At 42.2% G+C, this 14,287-nt stretch overlaps 1 protein-coding gene across 1 annotated transcript in view; it reads right to left on the reverse strand.

Annotated features, from left to right (window-relative positions):
* Positions 1-2,826: 2,826 nt before the first annotated feature.
* The window catches only part of slc37a2 (solute carrier family 37 member 2), a 72,731-nt gene continuing 61,270 nt past the window's right edge, over positions 2,827-14,287 (reverse strand). The window contains exons 12-18 of the mRNA XM_072238385.1: positions 11,966-12,051; positions 9,428-9,476; positions 8,129-8,202; positions 7,874-7,952; positions 6,360-6,451; positions 4,981-5,045; positions 2,827-3,186 (exon numbers count right to left, since the gene is read on the reverse strand). Coding sequence (XP_072094486.1) covers positions 3,171-3,186; positions 4,981-5,045; positions 6,360-6,451; positions 7,874-7,952; positions 8,129-8,202; positions 9,428-9,476; positions 11,966-12,051 — 461 coding nt within the window. The 3' untranslated portion in view covers positions 2,827-3,170. The remainder of the gene's footprint in view (positions 3,187-4,980; positions 5,046-6,359; positions 6,452-7,873; positions 7,953-8,128; positions 8,203-9,427; positions 9,477-11,965; positions 12,052-14,287) is intronic.

Below are 14,287 nucleotides of genomic sequence, written 5' to 3' on the forward strand. Positions count from 1 at the left end.
AGTTTATTTGGGTAAGCGCTAGTTCCACCAGGTGGAAGAGGGTGTTAATAGAGGGGAAGTGATTAGATCTGTTTAAGAAATGGAGAGCCCCAAGGCATTCCCGATGGGGGATGGAAGTGTATGCGAGCTTACTGGGCACAAACTTGTCACCATTACATGAAACATGACAGCTCTACTTTAAAACATAGTGAAGCATTGTGAAGTTATTCTGCCCCCTCCCACAGGGCACTCATTGTGGATTTGATTTCCTTTCAGACCACGCGTTTCCCTTTACTTCAGGTGTAAGACAGAAAATTCTAGGTCACAGAAGGTCTGCCCAGAGCGCATTCACCTTGATTGTATTTTGCATCCAGCTGACTACGTGTTTCTTGAGCCCTTTTGTACTTTGAGTGCCCTTCACTACGCAGCCATTGTGCAGTTCACAGACCATTATGCTATATTTAATAATGGTGGCGTTGAGAGCGATCAGCCTGGTCATGAAAGAAAGCTGGAGAACAAAGAGCATCATCTGTCTGTTGCAGGTGGTTCTTGCAGACAAGTACCTCCTCAGCAAATAAAAACTTGATGTACTTTACTCTGTATGCAAGTTGCCATGTTGCTATAGAATCCCAAGGCACTTGATAGATGCATTATGAAGTATATTGACAGCAGGAGATTGGAAGAGGGAGAAAAGGCCATTTGCTGAGAAAGCGATTTTAAGGAGTAGCTGAAGAGAGGGACCTAAAAATCTACAGGATTACCAGAGTTGGTAACCAGCATTCAAATAAAATTTGAAATTGGATTCAACCCACCAGGACTCACTGAGCTACTTTTTGGGTCTCTGTTCCACACTCTCAAGAGTGTGAAAGACGTACACTCTTTCCATCCCCAAGGAAGACAGAAATTGCAGAACTAAAGTTTTTACGAAGGGCAGGAAGCTTTAAGTTTGATACATTACATTTAGAGATGCAGGCACCACTCAATTGCAGCATTCAGGCTGGCTCCAAAGCCAAGCCTAATCTTTCTTCTCACTGCGTTTTATGCAGTCAGCCTCCATAAACACAGTGGGCAGTTATCTGTTCCAAGGAGCAGGATAAAGGACAAGGTGATGTTCTGAGGAATCTGGAACCAGGAGTCACTGCTTGAAAATAAGGGGCCACCCACTTATGTCAGAGATTTTTTGCTCAGGAGGGGTCTGTCTTTGGAATGGCCTAGTCTTCTTCCTAATGTACATTTATATGTACCAGCCTGAGTAGACAACAAGAGGTTTGTAGCAGCACAGTAGTGCAGCAAGTAGAGCCAATTCTTCAGTGCCAGTGACCCAAGTTCAATGCTGATCTTTGGTGCTGTCAGTGTGGAGTTTGCAAGTTTTCCCTGTGACTCCAGCTATTCCCAATTCTTACCACATCCCTTAGGAACTTAAGGGCGGAATCTGGGGAAGTTGATGGAAATGTGCCAAGGACAACGTTGATTAAGGTTAGTTTATTACAAAAAAGGTCAGTCTGGATTCAGTGGGCCAAAGGGCCTGTTTCTGTACTGGATCCTAAGTAGGGATGCACACTCTGCAAACATTGTGAGGGCACAGGTGTTTTTTTGTTTTACAAACGTTTAGATGTTTAAACATGAAATACAAAAGGTTACTGCTTTCCATTGGCCACAATAGTAATTGTGTAAAAATGATCCATTCTGAAAGTAAACAAGACTGGAGCGCGAGTTTTCCGTGTGTCTCAGTGTCAGAATAACATAGAGGAATGATGTATCTGAATGCAAATATCACACTGACTTAAAGCTAGAATTTAGAGTTAACAAGTTTAATCAGATAATCAGCAATTCAAACTAAATAGTCTACTTCAAAGCTTCTTATAACCTTGAATGACAAACTCTTCTCACTTTAAACCCAAGCCTGTTCTCCCGAAGTTTAGATTTTCCTACCTTAGGGATAAAAAAAAGACCATCCACCTTCTCTACATCTCATATGTTACATACCTCTATAAAATAACCCCTCAGCCTCTCATCTCCAAACAACACCACGCAGCGCAAGAATCAAACTGGTGAATCTTTGTCATACTCCCTCTATCACACAAGTGGCAGACAATCTCCATACAATCTTCCAGATGCAGTAACACCACGTCTCAGTATTACTGGAGAACGGTTTTCCTGTCACACCTCTGCAATGTTGCAGGTACTCCCCTTTCATTCACTATGAATGTATTAACCATTCTGATCAAACTAAATTAGCCCAGACCTGGGGTTTTCCTGCTCTATGTGACAGAGTTCTGTTTTGACTCTCCAAGTTTCAAACCAAACTACAAGAATACCGTAAGGTCTTCGAGTGCATGTCACAGCATTGGAAGGTTCAAAGCAGCTTTTTCATTGATCCTTCCAAGGCTTGTTACCTTCTTAAAAACCACATGTTGACCAATATTAGAAAAATATTGCAGGTATTTCTGAAGGCAGGCTAGGGAGCCACTGTAATGCCAAGCCCACAGCACAAACATTGAAGTATTAATTGTTTCACCACAGTGAACCCCTGAAGGATCCCTCCTACAGCCTCCCCCCCCCCCCCCCTTTTAAATAAACATGGGAGAACCATCAGGAAATGGCACAGCGAGTGACTGCACTGTCTTTTCATAACTTGACTTTCACCTTCTCCTGTGCATCTCACACAGACACAGGAGAAGGCAGACAGATGAAGTAAAGTGCCTTTTGATAGCTACCCAAGATCCAACTAAACAGGATCAAGACACAGAACCAAATAAATATGGATAAAACTAAAAGGAAAAAAAAGTGCTTATGTTTGATTTTTGAAGTCAAATTTTTAAAGAAATATTCCACTTGGAAACAAAATTATACAAATAGTGTACAGATACTTTATTAAAAGACAATACATTAGACTCAGCCTGTGCTCCCAAAGTTCCCTTAACGAAAACTGTTTCACCATAAATTAGCAGGGCTACCATCAAAGTAAGTGGTTAAAATTTAGCTAACAGTTTCATAAAAGACAGGTCTGAGTTTAAAATCTGTTTTGTCAGTCTCTCCGAAGGGAGCAGTACATTAAAGAGACCTTATTATTCTTCTCTTTCTTCATACTTTACTCCCACACACTGACAGAGCAGGTACCGAGCTTTGAAGCCAAAACCAGAATTAATTGACACTTTGAATTTTCTAGGTTTCTTTTATGATCTTCTCTGTTAAATCTCTTTCAATCTGGAACACAAAAGGAGGATGAAACTCATGAGGAACTAGTGGCAAATGTACAGCAGTTTTGGATGTAAGTATACATCTCTCCTCTTTCCCAAAAAGCCACGCCTTTTTTTTTAACCTCTCCAAAAGCACTTCTCCCATCCCCTCTGGAAAATGCTGACCTTTCCTGGGATACAGTACACAAAATCTTTGGCATCTTGCTAAGCCCGAGAGAGGTAGTTGCCCTCAACCCTGGAAATATGCAGCAAGAAACTCCAACACAAATCTATGTGCAGACCGCAAGACAGAATGAGTTTTACCACTTACGTGCCTGGGTAAAAGGGCACTGTGTACCCAAAGATCTCCCAGAAAGCAGTAATCTCAGAATATACCAGGTAGCTGAACACATCAAATAGTGTGCTACCATTAAAGAAAACACAATCTTAATTTTTTTTTATATATAAAGCGGCACTTCTGAAAGAATGATGCTGATGAGACTGTTTACCAGTAAGATTTCATCTTAAACTCCAGATATTGTTTCCCCAATACCATTATTAATATTGCTTTGTCGCACACCTGACCTTACAGTGTTAAAGTTTTCCTTAACTGAAATCCTTAAGAGGGTTAAAGGACAAAGAATCTTACAGCCCACTTCCAAAATGAAGAAAGATCATCATCTTTTAAAAAGAGAATTGGATCCAACTATTCGGGTATTTGCCTTGTAGGCTGAGTGTTGGGCTAAAATTTTTTTTAAATGATTTGTACAGATTGAGCTAATTCATAAAATTATTTGATCAGGGCAAAAAGGAGTGGTAAAGCAAGAGGCCATAATTAAAGACAGGCCACTCAGGGTTGAAGTATCAGAGAGCCTCCATGTGAAGTACTACAGGGAATGTGAATGTGAAATACAGACCAGCTTTGATGATTTACCGAACAAGGAGTAAATGTACTGAGATATTAATCAAGCTGAATGATGAAAAAGTGTTGAGGTGCAAAATGGCTTGCACCACGGTATTGAGTTCCATTAGTTTTTGTTTTTATATATTATTTTTCTTGTTTTATTATTGTCACTGATTACAGGGCGGCATGGTAGTGTAGCAGTTGGTGTAACATTATTACAACACCACTGACCTGGGTCCAATAGGAGCTTGTATGTTCTACCCGTGACCGTGTGGGTTTCCTCCCACATTCCAAAGACATATAGGTTAGTAGGTTAATTGGTCACGTGTGTATTTGGGTGGCACGGGCTCGTTACCGTGCTCATCTCTTTTACAAAAAATGCCAGTGAAGCAGTATCACTTGCTGCCATCAGGGGGAGCTGGAGACAAGGGTCTGCAACGCACTGATGGCTCTCTGGCAGCTATTGCAGACTGCCGTGCTCTGCACCTCAGGGGGCTTTAGACCTGGTACCCAAGCACTGCAACAAAGAGGATACAGTGCACTGGAGGTCAGAATTCACCCCCAGAGTATATTTTACTCATAACCACTAGGCTCAAGGACTGCTTCGATCCCACTGTTAGAAGACTCTTGAACAGACTTCTTGTACGGTAAAGTTGAACTGGATCTCTCAATCTACTTCATTATGGCCTTTGTACATTAATTGTCTGCTTGCATTGCACTTTTCTCTGTAACTGTAACACACTACTCCGCATTTTGTTGCGGCTTTTCCCTCAATGCACTGATGCTTTGAAATGTCTATAACCGTGAAGACAGTGCAATCGATCACTTAAAACTACACAAGGTACAATGGAATTACATGCACATTATAATTCACCACAAAAGTCAATAAGAGTTAAATTAGTATCATCATTCTCTTACCCTCTTGGTCTTGGCAGATGTCCACACCAGCCCCGAATCTCCTTGAAGACTAATCTGGTCAATAACTGAAAAGAAAAAGTTGAACAGACAGATTAGTAGAGTGGTTTGCTCAAACCCTGAGCAGAATAAGGCTCCAACTGCTAACCTTCAGCCTCTGCATACTGAAACTCATCTGTGACGCCCCATGATTCAATATCTAGGTGCTGCCACAGTCAATGGCACTAGAAACTATTGCCGTACTCAGGTATGTATGGCAGAAGACACATAAGAACATAAGAAATAGGGGCAGGAGTAGGCCATCTGGCCTGTCAAGTCTGCTCCATCACTCAATAAGATCATGGCTGATCTGGCCATGGACTCATCTCCACCTACCTGTCTTTCCCCCAAAACCATTAATTCCCCTACTATGCAAAAATGTCCCGAACTGTGCTTTAAATATATTTAATGATGCAGCCTCTATTGCTTCCGAGCAGAGAATACCAGATACATTACTCTCTGGGAAAAGCCTTTTCTCCACATCTCAATATATTCCCACAAATCTTCAGCTATCTCTCCTAGTTCTTATCTCACTTATCAGTGTAAACGACTTTCCTGCCTCTAACCTATCTAGTCCTTTCATAATTTTATAATCTATTATCTATTTATAAGACCCCCTCTCATTCTTCTGAATTCCAGCAAATAGTCCCAGGCAATTCAATCTCTCCTCATAGGTTAACCGCCCCCCCCCCCATCTCTGGAATCAACCTGGCGAACCTTCTCGGCACAGCCTCCAAAGCCAGTATGTCTTTCCTCAAGCCAGGAGACCAGAACTGCAAACAGTACCCTGGGTGTGGCCACACTGATACCCCGTATAGTTGAGGTATAACCTCCCTGCTCTCCCTCCAGCAATGAAAGTCAACACTGCATTTGCCTTATCGATACCATGTTGCATCTGCAAACCAACCTTCTGCAACTTATACACGAGCACTCCTGAATCCCTCTGCACAACAGCATGCTGTGATCTTTCACCATTTAAATAATCTGATCTTCTTGTTTCCCTTCCAAAGTTGATAACCCTCACCCACTCAACCTATCAAAATCTCTCTGCAGACTCTCCATATAATTTGCTTTCCCACTCAATTTATTACTAGTGTCAACACAAAAACGAACTATCTAAAGTCAAAAAAACTTGTAGGATGCTGGAAATCTGAAATAAAAGCTAAATATTAGGTCAGGTAGCATCTGTGCAAAGAGGAACAGAGTTAATACTTTGGATCAAAGATCCTTTATCAGAAAGTAACTCTGCTTCTCTCTCCAGATGCTATCTCACCTGCAGAATGTCCAGTATTTTGTCCTTAATGACAAAGTAAACTTTATTTTTATTGAATAAAGAGACATACCAGGCAGGCTAAGATATCAGACGCAATCAACATATAAAATACATTGTTCCAGTTAGTGAGAAGTCCTGCCAACAGGGGTCCCAAGGCAGCACCTGAGGGAAAAAAAACACAAGTTCAAGTGCAAGAATGAGCAGTCATACCTGCACCTCAAAGTCAGAGCAGGCAGGACTTCCTATCAAATTAGTTGCTCACAGGATGTGGACAGTTTATCGTCATAGACCTTGTAATGTTAACCAGATGGATGTGTCTGGAATCACACAGACCAAAATGGGTCAGGATGGCAGACAGACATTATGAACCAGATGTACATGCCTTATCCAGCACTTTGAATGGGTTCATCCACCTTCAGTAAGTGGTAAGTAGACTGTGTTTTTTTTTTCATTTTTTAGTATTAATAGTTCCCATCAATTTATACACTAAATGTTTTTAAATAAAATGTAAAACTTAATCTCAATACGCTCCATCTGTTTCTACATCTCTAATCATGAGAGATAATGCAAAAGTCCTCAGTCAACAAGAGCTGACTGAAGGCTTGAAGTGAATAATTAGTTTATATAATTAACAAAAATGTTGTCTTTCATTATGCTGATGGGACAAAAGTAAACCCCATTACTAGTGAACAACTAAATGGCAACTCCTTTGCTTGCATCTTTGGAAACAGCTTTATTTCTATCTTTGGTATCTCTTTTTTTCCTTTTCAAGCTTCTTTTGAAGACCCTGACCTGGAGTTACACTCTGATTTTGGTTCTTTGCGGGAATGGGACCAGCTCTCAGGGCCTCACGACTGGCCGCTTTTTGATATCCCAAGGACACGGCCTGGAAGGTGAGTGCGCCTTCAGGGTTCCGGATTTTGTGGCTCTGGAGACGTGCTGATTCTAGGCCGGTGCTCCTGACTGAAGTGTTGCGGGAGAACACAGAACATCGGGAGCAGCGGGTTAGCTGCCGGGGGCTGTGTGTCCAGAGAGCTGCGCCTTTATGGTGCTGACTCTGGGTGCAGAGCTCAGAAAAAGTGGCGCAACAGACTTTTAACCATAAATCAGCAAGTTGTTTGTTATGTGTCCCCTCTTGCTGTGAAACGGGGGCACCTCTTTATCCCTTATTAGGGAGGGGAGGGGGAAGGGGGGAAGGGGGAAAAGAGACAGAGACAGAGACAGAGACAGAGACACACAGACTGTGGTATGTTGAATTACCAGGTGAATGAGTAGTCTTTGTGGTACTGCAAGTCTGTGCCTTTATTGATGCTTTGCTGCACGCTTGAGTGCTTGCCCCAGGGCCTGATGTTTTTTTTTGCTGGTGGGGATGGTGGGGGGGGTGCTCATTGCCTTGCTGCTGCTGCTTATATGTGTCGGGGGGGGGGGGGAGCTTTGGCGTTCTAACATTTAACTCATTCATTCTTTGGGGCACTCCTCTGTTTTCGTGGATGTTTGCAAAGAAAAAGAATTTCAGGATGTATCTTGTATACATTTCTCTGACATTAAATGTACCTTTGAAACCTATTGAAACAACTGACTTACCAATTGAGCCTGTTCCATCAATGATTGCAGTCACAGTTGCTAATGCTTTAGCATTCCCTTTTAGACATTTGTGGGTCCCCTGGAGACAAGGTCACAACCACAGTTTAACATATTACCATAATCACTTTGTTCGTACACAACTACTGTCAACAGAAGGGCCTGTTACCATGCCACTATCTCTGAATAATAAAAATAAATTAAAAACCAGTGGCCCACTCTCTTCCCCACCCCCTGCATCTCACAAGAGCTCCTCACCAGATCGGCCGCCACTGCAGTTGTGATTAGTGCATACGGTCCATTCACTAGAGCTCCACACAGTATCAGCATTCCTGTCAGGGGGGGAAAAAAAATAACAACTTCATTTAGAAACAAAAGTAAAACAGGTAAGGAGCATTTACCATCGTTGCATCTTCATTGGACAAACCAGATGCACTTCACAGCCAATGAACTGGTGTCTCTGGTGTAATGTAGAAATGACAGTACACAAATTTGTGTACGCTGGAAGTGTCAAGAACAGTACAAGGTAACGTAGCATTGTGGTATAGTGGCATAGACCAGAGGAACTTGCATTTATCCAAAGTGGGACATTGGGAAAACAATGGAGTAATAAAAGTTATGATAGGGCTCCAGTTTAACATCTGACTCAAAGAATATCAAAGGGCAGCAGTGGGTTATCAGCTACAGCAGTACCATTTGCAGTACAAGACATCCCCTTCCATTTGCCTACAAGATTGACATTAGATCATCAGGTTTTCTTCCCTCAATCAATGTCAGAAGACTTCATAAATGGCTGCCAGCCCCTCAGAGTGCACCGGCAACAGGTTCTTCCAACTGCTGCCGTCCACAGGAACTGGACCATTCTCTCTCACCATGTGTGCCAGCCATTTGGAACGTACCATCATTTTGGTACAGTCAGATCATTCTTGAAGAGCAACAAGTTTCAGTCTCCGAGCTCTGGAGAGTGACTTGAGCAGTGAGACTGCCTACACTGACGTTCATCACAATCAATAAGCTACTTAGAAAGGATCAGAAGGAAACAGTGTGTGAGGGCTGGGAAAGAGATGTTCTCCAATACCTTAATATCATCTTTTATAGATGGCCTCTGGTGTCACCCAGTGAACAAAAGAGTAGACCAGTTTCCACTGAGTAAAACGGTGTTGGTTTTAGGAAAATACCCAGGCAGGTGCTACCCTGAGTAAGAATGACGAGACACAAAGTCTGGAATGGAGTCCCACAAGTATGAAGGAAATTTTAGGCACAATAATGGTTTCAGGCTGCCTCATTTTATACACATCAGTAAGTGCATATGATGACCAAATCGAAAAGTTGTAGATCATGACACAACAGAATCCTACAACACAGATGCCTCACCATCACAGAGTGGTAAACAGCACCGTGGTCCAATTTCACAATAGTCGACTCCAAATAAAATAAATATTAGATTAGGTAACACAAATTTCTGGGCCTGTATTTCTTGGGAATTACCAAATCTCAAAAGAATAAAGAAAGAAAATCATATGATCCAAAATTTGTCCTTCATATCCTCTAACTTACCTATAATTATTGCAAGTCCATTTTTCCCAATGTAGTTATACAGGAAGAGCTGAAAGGAGACAAAGACATCAGCACCATTACTGTAAAGAGATTGCTTATCAGTAAGTATTTTTAATCATAGGATGACAGGATCGAAATTGAAATTCTTGGATTCATCAGGATAATGCACACTTGCTCCTTAATCATTGTAATTAATGCAAAACATCCTTGAGTTCTATAATTTGCTGCCGCACATTAACAGTACTTTCCAGGAGCATAAAGACAGAAGAACGTCACCTCTCCCACTGCCCACCACCAAAATCCTCACCCCCTACAACCTCTACGACCTCAATCTCTCTGAGGTGATCGCACTAACTTCAGCATTCTACCATTTGTATGCCACCAGCAAAATTCTTCTCGCTCAATATTTACCTCAAGAAGTGCATTTATAATAGCTTTCCTCACTTTTGATATTGTTGGTATAAAATAAAACAACAGTTTGACAACTGGGAAATCTGCAACATATATTTTAGGCTGCTTTAAAACAATCTTAAGTACTGAAGCTTCCATGTTTAGCAAGAATCTTCTCCTAAGCAGCAGCCAATGCTGCACTGTTGACACAATCTACCACCATTGACAAGGATGGGACACTGGTGGGTGGACACTCTAGATGAGTCCTCTTCCCACATTAGGAATTGACCCGAATTACAAAACCAACTTGGAGTCTTGAGGGTCAGGACATGGACAATGTACCTGGCATTTCAATTATTGATTGCATTTTTTTTTTAAACTTGCGCTATGACATCACAGCCATTAAAGAAAGAACTTTATTTGGATGGGTTGGTTCATCCTTTGAAAATGCTGATCTTGAACATTCAAGGCTATTGTGGCTTTCCTCAGGGGTTGGGCCATTGCTCTACCCTCTTCTAGATTAGCATGGCTTCATAATTACTTAACTCAGGGGTCCCCAACCTTTTTTGCACTGCGGACCGGTTTAATATTGACAATATTCTTGCAGACCGGCCGATCCGGGGGTGGGGGTAGGGTTGCCAACAGACAAGAGTAGCAGTCAAATACATTGTGTTTACCCCGAGAAAGACTACAATGACCATGAAGCCTTCTGGGGGCACCAGTGCGCATGCGTGTACCTGCCATTTTTTTCCTGCAAATCGTTTTTGGCGATTCTGTTCGGGGGGGGGGGTGTTAATCACGACCGGAATAGAGGTGATAAGTGGCTAATACACTCAATTTCATTTCTAAAAGGGTTTATCTAACAAATTTAATATTAAACACACAGCGCATATTTTCCTCGCATGAATATAGTGATAAGTCAATTATCAGGGGTGGACACGGGAGCTTGAAGTAAGTGTTGAACAAACTTCCAGTAGAAGTGGTTGAGGCAGGTTCAATATTATCATTTAAAGAAAAATTGGATAGGTATATGGACAGGAAAGGAATGGAGGGTTGTGGGCTGAGTGCAGGTCGGTGGGACTAGGAGAGAGTAGCGTTCGGCACGGACTAGAAGGGCCGAGATAGCCTGTTTCTGTGCTGTAATTGTTATACGGTTATATAAGTCACCTATAAGTCAATATCATAACATTTTAAGTAACGTTTGGATATTAAACACAGCACATATTTTCCTCATATGAACATATAAAATCATTGCAACACACCAATATCACTGAATCAGTGGGAGCCCTGGGCTTGTTTCCCTGCAACAAGATGGTCCCATCGAGGGGTGATGGGAGACAGCGATACTCGAAGGAGGTTCCTTATGTCCAGTCTATTCCGCAATTTAGTTTTCGTTGCATTCATTGCAGAGATATGTTGGAAATGGAAGCAATGTTTTCAGTGCTTTTGTGGTTATCTCAGGATATTTAGCCTTGACTTTGATCCAGAATGCCCGCAGAGATGTTATGTCAAACATACTTTTCAGCCCGCCATCATTTGCAAGCTCGAGGAGTTGATCTTCTTCCCGCGCTGACATAATTGGCGCGGGTAATGACCTCACATGCGTAATGGCTCAACAGTGGGCGTGACAGGGAATGAGGAAAGGTGCAGCTGACTCATATCGCCAAATCATATAGTTTCCTCGCGGCCCGGTAGCACATGCTTTGCGGCCCGGTGGTTGGGGACCGCTGACTTAACTAATTCACCAAAAACCTTTCCAGTGAATCAGAAAGATACATAGAAACATGCCTATTGACCCAACAACTTTGAGACCATCAAGCACAGATTATTTTTACAATGATCATAATCTAACCTACTTCTTCCTCCAAAGAGTATGGTTCAGGAGGATTCAGTGTTACTTGCCACCTCCCTCAGATAACCTCGCATGTGATACTTTGGTCCAATTTCTTTCGAGTGACATAAATCTATTGTCATGACCCTGAATTCCGTACACAGAGGACAAGCACTTTTGCAGTGCCTTTGGTCGATTGTTGTGGGTTCCAAATCACAGTTGAGGACACGAATAGGAGAGAATGGATTTCTTAGAGTGGCTGCTTTGGCAAACTTTCTACCCTTTCTTCCTGACCTCCTAACAAAATCTGTTCTTACCATAGGAGCAGCCACGATCAACATCATCCAGCACGTAGTGGCCCGCCCACCAGTGTAATCGGAGATGATTCCAGCCAGAATTCCACCTTCATGGACAGAGATTGACCGTGAGCAAGCTTCACATTAACAAGTAGAGATATTAGCACCAGGAACACACTTTCCAATCCTCACTGCTCTGGAAAGATACTAAAAAAACTACCGAGTTCCTGAGTTTGAGGGAGAAAATGGAATGCTTTTAGTCACCACAGTAGTGTAGCAGTTTGCACAACACCATTACAGCTCAGGGTGTTGGAGCTCAGAGTTCAATTCCAATGTCATCACCTGTGGAATGCGTGGATTTCCTCCAGTTTCCTCCCACAGTCCAAAGATGTACCGGTAGGTTAATTGGTCACTGTAAATTGTCCCATGATTAGGCTAGGGTTAAAACAGGGGTTGCTGGGCACCTTGGCTCGAAGGGGCCTATTCCATCAGCATTGCATCTCAGTAAATAAATAAATACTTGCAAGAACACATAGGGTGAAGTGATTAGCGAAAAGCACGGCTTCATTAGAAATGGTCAGCAATGGCCTTGGGTGGGACAAGTCACATTTCACTTCAAGATGACAAAGGTGATTGATGTTGTCTACATGAACGTTAGTAAGACATTTGACAAGGTCTCCCATGGTAGTCTCATCCAGAAGGTTAGATTTATACGATCCACAGTGACTTGGCCATCATCTGGATTCAGAATTTGCTTGTCCAGAGAAGATAGAAGGCAATGGTCAATAGGACTTATTCTGGCTGGAGGGAACTGCACTGGGACTTCTGCTATTTGTGATGCATAAAGATGTCCAGGATGAAAATGTGGATGGGTGAGTTAGTAAGTTCATAGATGATACAGACACTGGTAGCATCATAGGTAGTGTAGAAGATTGCCAAAGGATGCAGAATATAGATCGGTTGCAGATGTAGGTAGGTTAACAGCAGATAGAGTTTAATCTGGGCTAGTGTGAGGTGTTGCACTTTGGGAGATCCATTGTAGAAGGGACAGTGCACAGTGATGATATGCAGAATGGTCTTGGTGTCCAAGTCCATAGCTTCCTGAAAACGGCTGCATAGGTTGAAAGGGAGGCGTATGACATTCTTGCCTGAGATATCGAGTCAAGAGTCACAAAGTTATATTACAGCTTTATGAAACTCTGGTAGAGCTGCATCTGGAGTATTGCTTTGAATTCTGGTTGTCCCTTCATAGAAAGGATGTGGCGGCTTTGGAGATGGTGTAGAAGAGATTTACCAGGATGCTGCTGAATTCGAGGGCATGAGCTATGAGGTTGGACAAACTTGGGTTGTTTTCTCTGGAGCAGCAGAGGCCGGGGGGTGGGGAGTTCAAAAGGATGTATGTTGGTTAAGTTTTTGTTTATAAACATAGAAGGCACTGGGTGCCTGGAATGTGCTGCTAGGGGTAGTGGTGGAGGCAAATATGCAAGAGGTATCGAAGCTCTTCGGCACATCAACGCACAGAGATCAGAAGAACATGGATATGGTGTAGGCAGAAGTGTTTAGTTTGGCATTTAATTACTAGTTTAATTAGCTTGGCACAACATTGTGCGCCAAAGGGCCTATGCCTGTGTTGCATTGTTTTATGCTCTATGTTCTTAAAAAAGATGGGAAGCTTTTGTATTTGTTCAGAAGTTCAGAGCAGTATTTATAATAGGTGGAGCTGGAGTGAAATGATGAATTTATGAATATAAAGAACTTTTCAAGACTTAAGTATGAAATAAGAAAAGTTGGCTTTCTTTATAGAACACAGTTGGATTACCAACGGATGCCACGGTAGCGTAGTGTTAGAGCAACGCTACTACAGCTTGGGGTGTTCAATAAATTTTAAATTTATAAAGTGAGACAGTAAAATATGAAAATAGTTGTGGGAGCTGAATACTTCAAGGCACTGTAAGGCGGAGGTAAATAACATCTTCAAAGATCAGGGAACTGTAACTGGCAGAGAGGAAATGAGGTCTGTAACCACATAGCAGACTTGGGAAGTCTGGTGATCCTTCATCCTCCTTGTGTGTTCTGTATCTGAGTTCTAGCATTGTGTTTTTCTGCACTCTTTTTCATATCCCTCTATGCACACTCGAGACAGAAGAGTGATTAATAGTCAGCCTTCATCCTCAAACAGACAGCACAAACATTGTGTATCTGAAACACAATGAAGTTGTAACTGCCGGAAATCTGAGACTAAACAGCTGGACATCCTTCAGACTTAAACCTACTCTATGTCTTCTGGAGTTGGATTCCCATTTCCTCAGGAAAAGACCTTAACTATGTCCCTCGCGACTTCAT

Source organism: Mobula birostris, chromosome 20 (genome assembly GCF_030028105.1).
Source record: "Mobula birostris isolate sMobBir1 chromosome 20, sMobBir1.hap1, whole genome shotgun sequence".
Taxonomy (NCBI): Eukaryota; Metazoa; Chordata; class Chondrichthyes; order Myliobatiformes; family Myliobatidae; genus Mobula; species Mobula birostris.